Raw genomic sequence first — 6,517 nt, 5'->3', positions numbered from 1 at the left:
ATTTATTTTCTCTGACGAATTTGATTTACCTTGCATTTTATAGACATTTATTCAATGAAGAGAAAATAATTGTATATTTTTATATAGCTATCAATGACCAAACTTACAAGATGATGGTTTAGTGATGTCTTTTCACGTCAAGAGGACAAACAACAAGACGAAAGGATAAAATGTCATCTGACTTCATATTAAATAAATAACTTGTGATGTTTCAATATATCTGTTTCCAGTTAGTCTTTATTTAATTGCAGGTACACCATTGCATCAATTCAGAAAAATCTATAGAATAGTTAATATTGAGTTCTATCAGCTGATAAAGTGAAAATTATCAGCAGGTAAAGCAGGATCTGTGTAAGACCCCCTCTTTAGTCAGCAGTGTAGGGAATTAACCACTGGAATTGCGAAAGATTTATCACATGTTGCTTGTAAAGTCTTAACTAAGTTGTGTTCAGGTCTACTGGTAATTCCAGTTCCTCTCAAGAAATACGCAAGACGTAAGTTCGAGATGAGCCCTGTCCTCTTCCTCTTTAGATGAAGAGCACTAAGCATCTACTCCATATAATTTTAAAACTTGTTGATGTGTATGATCAACAGACCAAAAAGGAGGTAGATAATTTGGTTTCATCTTCTCCACAAAATGTTTTCGCCATCTTTTCTCGAATTCTAATAAACCACCATGTTTTTTCATATATTCAACCACTTTCTGAGCATGAGGTACATATGAAGCATTAAATACCCTAAAAAAAGAGTAATCATAATACATTTGAGTATAGACAGTCTGTAGAGGCATACACCTACAGCTGCAGTAAGACATGAGATTGAAACAGTAGTCTCTATTCCTTGAGGTAGGCAGTTTTGGTGTACTTTTCAAGACTATTTGAAGGCTCTTCAAAAATCCAAGAATAACAAATTCATTCAAATGATCAAAATCTTATTCTATTGACACTACAAACAAATTTTCAGGTTCATTTGTTTTATGCCGTGTTCAATATCTGCAGTGAAATTGGTGTAAACAACATTCTAGCAAATCTGAAACTTGTGTGCAAAAGTGGAGATTGTATGGGCAATATTCACAATGTAATCAGTCAACAATGTAATCAGTCAACACTGTAAACAGTCAACACTGTAATCTGTCAACACTGTAATCAGTTAACACTGAAATCAGTCAACACTGAAATCAGTCAACACTGTAATCAGCCAACAATGTAATCAGTCAACAATGTAGTCAGTCAATAATGTAATCAGTCAACAATGTAATCAGTCAACACTGTAATCAGTCAACACTGTAATCAGTCAAAACTGTAATCAGTCAACAATGTAATCAGTCAACAATGTAAGCAGTCAACACTGTAATCAGTCAACACTGTATTCAGTCAAAACTGTAATCAGTCAACACTGTAATCATGAGAGGTATAACTCCTTCAAAAGCAGAAAAAATAGCAGGGAAAATAAAAATGTTCAGAAATAAAATTTACCTGATATCCATGTCCATAGCTTCATGTAATAAATCATCAGATAGTTCTTCAACATTAAAAAATTCCTTTACTACAGATTCTAACACTTCAACTCTTTTTTCTGGTATTTTGTCTTTGTTTAACACCAAAGCTCTGCAAGAAAGACCACAGAGAAAACCACGTAGCTTTAATAATATAATAATTTTGGGTAAAATTATGTATCAAAAGCTGAAGCTTATAAGCTTTGGGATGTTCTCTTGTTGTCTAACACTTATTTTTCATACATTGAGCTTACCTTTTTTATTCCCTTGTCCACAGAAATTGCATGAAGATTACAGCATTTTGTAGATAGTCATGTACATTGTATCAAATAACGAGAAAATATAATTTCAACAGTGAAAATCTTGCAATTGAAGTTCCCATAAAACTTGCCAAACTGAATAAACAGGAGAACTGTCATTTTAATATTTTGATAAACAAAAGTCTGCTTACTTTGCTGCTCCTTTTATTTTTTGAAGTTCATGGTCCTGTGTAGATTTGGAACTACTTCCTGCTCCTAATGGTGCTGAACATTCTTCAACTAATGTCAGTCTGAATTCGGAATCATTTTGTGAACTTATCTGATGACATGATGGACATAATAACAAAACATCATGAGATGTATGAGCTTTTATATGATATGGAAAAAATCTGAAACAATAAAAAATTTACATAAGATAACTCATCAAGTCTGCATACATTTTTTTCATCATCTCAAGATGACGTCTGCTGCTTTTTCTCTTATTTGTGATGTAAAAGATGTATTGCAACAGTGTTAAAAATATAATGCCACGACAATGTTACAACCTAGAATTCCAAGCTCAACGGACTTTCGGAGATCCATCTCACTTTAATATTTTTTTAGCTAATGAAAAGAAAACTGGTGCATGGACATTTCAAGAGCTAATATATTTGACAGCTTAATATTTTAGAAATCAAACAGCATAAATGCAATCACATTCTTTACAACAAAGATATGTAGATGGCGCTCGATTGGAGATTCCGTCTGTTGCAATTCTACTGCCTTTTGAATGGTATGAAAGGAGATATGTCGCATTCAAAATTTTCCCGTCCATTTGCTTCTCCACCATTTTGAACTCTGTTCCAACTTGTTTTATTAAATGCTCTGTATATTCCATAAAGCCAGAACGTGCAGAACTCACCAATCGAATGGTCCTGTAATATGACAAATGGACGTATTTTTTTGTAAACCACAAAATCTCCTTCTATACCAAACAAGTCAGACTTACTTTCTGTATTCTTGTGGAACTATAAATTTCCTGATGTATGATTCTGATCTACCACAGACTACACACATATTATCTTTAAACTGTAAATAATAATTATTCTCAGATTCTGGTCTGCCTGAAGGTTCAAATTTTAATCTTACAGTTAAAGGATCATCTTTCACCTTATCTGAAATAAAATGAATGGAGTGTAAGTCAATGCAGTATGAAATGAGGGAAATTTTGCCAGGACAGAAGTATTAGGCTACTCTTTTTCCATTTACAACTGTCAAGGCATCTCTAACACGCAAAGCAGTAGTACACAGGGCCTCGGGTTTATTGACCTATCCGCATTACAAGATGCTATTTGAATGTCAACCTCTCCATTATGCATCACTGACAGGGGGAAACCGGGTTGCCACTAATAAAAATATACATAATACAACTTACATCCTAAATCTTTCATTATATACCATTGAGCTTTTTTAACATCACAAGTACATAACATTTGACCGTCTGGTGCCTCTAACTGACAATTATGATAGAGAGGTCTTTGTCGTGAGGAATATGATCGTAAACTATCAACTTTATTCTTTTTACTGGTGAGATTTGTCTGAAATATCAATTAAAGGTCGTTTTTTAAATTTGACATTTACATAGCTAATTATACTACATCTAACAATCACTGAAATTTCTCTCACTAAAAATGTGCTGATAATAAATGCATGTATGAATCCCACAAACCTAACAATTGACAAGGGAATTGAAAAGATGTATAGCTACACATTGAAAGAGGTTCATTTATTATGGTTGTGGGGAAGCATAGACATTATTTTCTAGAATGGGAATCCAATATTTAGCTCTTCTGCAATGAGTGATTATGAGAGAAGCACAAATACCAAGGCCAACAACGTTACTCTTGCATGAAATATAGCAACTTAAGCATGTAATTATAATTATTACTGATGATATAATACTATCCCTTGTCAATTCTGTTATCAATTTTCCTTTACATGTAGATGAACCTGATGCCAGATTTTTATTCTGTAGCCAGTCCTGTCGCAGGAATGAATTGGTGCTGGGGTCAGATTTTGTACTCTTAATTTTGAAGAATTAAAGACCCAGTGAACTCATTTCTGACAATTTTGAGGTGCCAAAAACCATCAAAATCTGTATCTTTTTGATTTTGTACAAAGACACTGTAAATGAATCAATCTCTGCTAAACTGAACAATAATTTCCAGGGGCTCAATTCTCACTTTCTGGGGCCAAGCCCCCACAGACCCCACCCTAACAACAGGGCTACAAGTAGCTAAAATCATACTCTGTCATCAGTGAAGAGAAATACTTTGATAATGACATCTGTTTCTTACTTGTGATAATGAATCTCCATCATAGAAATTTCTTTTGTAAGGAACATCAACCAAACCTTGTGATAATGATTTACTTGTCATGAAATAGTCATGGTTACAGTAGACTTGTGTTTCAAGTTGTTTTTTGGTAGGAATATAACCCAATAATTTGGTCATAACCAACTTTGTGTAAATATCTATTCCAACTAAGGCATCTAAAGCTGCATACTCTATCTGAAATGTTTAACATGACAATAGCAGAAATAGCAGAATGATTACCTGCAGTTAAAGGTGGTCTTCCCCATAATATAAGTATTATTTAGAGACAACGGCAATAATTCTGTTTATAATCATAAGAGATCAATCAAATTCAACCTTGATATTCCCTGTATCATATCTACTTAAAAGGATTTTACAGAGGTTTTCCAAATTTATTTATGTGAATTTTCAATCAGACGTCTGTGGTTCCTGCAATTCTACTCAGACTAAGTGTTTGATGACGCCACTAATCGCAAAGGGCCTTATATGATAAACCATATATTTTCCAATTAGTAATGCCATAAAACCCTTAGTTATTTTGGAATTGCAGGAACCACAGACTTCTGACTGAAAATTGGAATGGAGAAAATTGATGCTATCAGTGTCCCCAATAAACTTAACAAATTTATAAAACCTCTTTACAATCTCTTTAATATACAGTGTATATAAAATCGATCTAGAGTGTTATCAACGAAATGTGAATGAACAAATCAAATGGACAGATGAACTGACAGACTAACCTGTTTTTCTGAAAGGACATCAGCTTCCCAATTTCCACATCGAATTGTAGAATCTTTATAAATAGAAAATCCTAATATGGCTTCAGATAATCCTTTTAAACCTTTTGATTTGCTGCAAACAAAATTCAGTTGATGAAATATTTTTGAAATTTTTTAATTCCTTATAATTGGCATATGAAAGAAAGAAATATCTATATTTTTAATAACTTAGGTTCACAGTTAAGGATCCTTTCTACCAGCTGGTCCTTGGCATTGATCTTTCTCAAATTATCAGCTGGGTAGACTGAAAATGCCTCTGGAAGTGCATAAACATATTTGCCTTGACAAAAAAAGTGGGTAAACTAACAAATACTTACCACTGATACATGCCCCTTACTCTAGGTAAGATATGTCTTAAATCTACACAGCCTGAAACTGTTATACCATAATCTTTATATAATTTATTACCATCATCATTTACTGCTACACCACATTTCAGAATACTAAAATATTTAGTTTAAACTCAAGTTTATTATTTCTTACAACCACATTGGTTATATAGGCTACTGTTGAATGTTTTCTCATTTAAATTTAAAAGGGAACAATCAGCATTTTTGGGGGATTGATTTTAGTCTTGAATAGTCTTCAGAAGTACTAATCCCTTAAAAGCCATAATTTTTTTGTTATCTTCACTGATATTTCCCCTAGTCCGAAACATCTGCCTCTATTCCAGCCTCTGATGGATATTTTGACAGTTGTCAGCTGGAGTAGAGTCAGAAGAAAAAGACCCTGTAAAATTGGGATTTTCCACACCTCCAAAGATGTGTTTTATCTTACATACTATTGAATTACCTTTAAAATAGGTTTAAGATGCGGAATGTACCCATTTAACAGGGCCTATATTTTCTTTCTCTACACCAGCTGACATCTGTTCAAATAGCTATCAGACGCTGGAATAGAGATAGATGTTTCGGTCTAGTATTTCTGACTGGATATTGAAAGTTTCTCTAAAAAATCCATTACAGTAAATAGTGTACATGCTCCAGCGAAAACAGTCTAACAAAATAAATTTGGAGATGACCACGAATATCAACTATCATAATATTAATTTTTCATTATTATTTATCATTACCTTCTATCACTTAATATTTTCAACAAAGATTTTGGAATGTTATTCTCCATTAGGTTTAAGCGTATAAGAATACAGAGGCCTTGATATGTAGCTAATTGTAATAGAGCTACAGGATATGTGATATTATTTTCTCTATCCATAACCCATTCACAATCTAGTCCCAGCACCTGCAATAATAAAGTTCAGAGATAACATGGAGCTTAGTGAAAACTTGAACAGGTATTAACAGTACCAGTATGAATATAATCATTATAGATTTAAATTCGTACTTCTAGCAAAATGTAAAACTAGAAAAGATATATGTGTTTAAAAACCATACAGATCTCTCTTTATGTTGCTGATCATTTATCCTTTTACATAAATGCCATTTTACAGGTTATTGGAGGTTGGCTAGGTACTAAAGCCACAATAAAGTGTCCATGCATTAATTATCGATTTAATGGTAAAATTTATACATAGGCCCTACCTTCATTTCTGTGATGTCCTTCAGAACTGCAGGGTACAGAAGCTCCCATTCTGAAGCCTTTGTAACAATATGAATTTTACTTGGTTTTCTT

At 33.2% G+C, this 6,517-nt stretch overlaps 1 protein-coding gene across 1 annotated transcript; it reads right to left on the bottom strand.

Annotated features, from left to right (window-relative positions):
* Window positions 1-541: 541 nt before the first annotated feature.
* Window positions 542-6,127, bottom strand: LOTGIDRAFT_119943 (hypothetical protein; the record flags this gene model as incomplete). The annotated part of the gene is made up of 10 exons (XM_009058089.1): window positions 542-737; window positions 1,476-1,607; window positions 1,947-2,144; window positions 2,744-2,909; window positions 3,170-3,332; window positions 3,978-4,030; window positions 4,067-4,300; window positions 4,846-4,961; window positions 5,206-5,331; window positions 5,961-6,127. Coding segments are annotated over 10 exons (1,551 nt in total), but the record flags the coding sequence as incomplete, so codon positions are not given.
* Window positions 6,128-6,517: the final 390 nt, after the last annotated feature.

The sequence above is a fragment of the Lottia gigantea genome, assembly GCF_000327385.1.
Source record: "Lottia gigantea unplaced genomic scaffold LOTGIsca_32, whole genome shotgun sequence".
In the NCBI taxonomy this organism is placed as follows: Eukaryota; Metazoa; Mollusca; class Gastropoda; family Lottiidae; genus Lottia; species Lottia gigantea.
The sequence above is the reverse complement of the archived record's forward strand: the minus strand, read 5'-3'. Positions and strand labels throughout refer to the sequence as shown.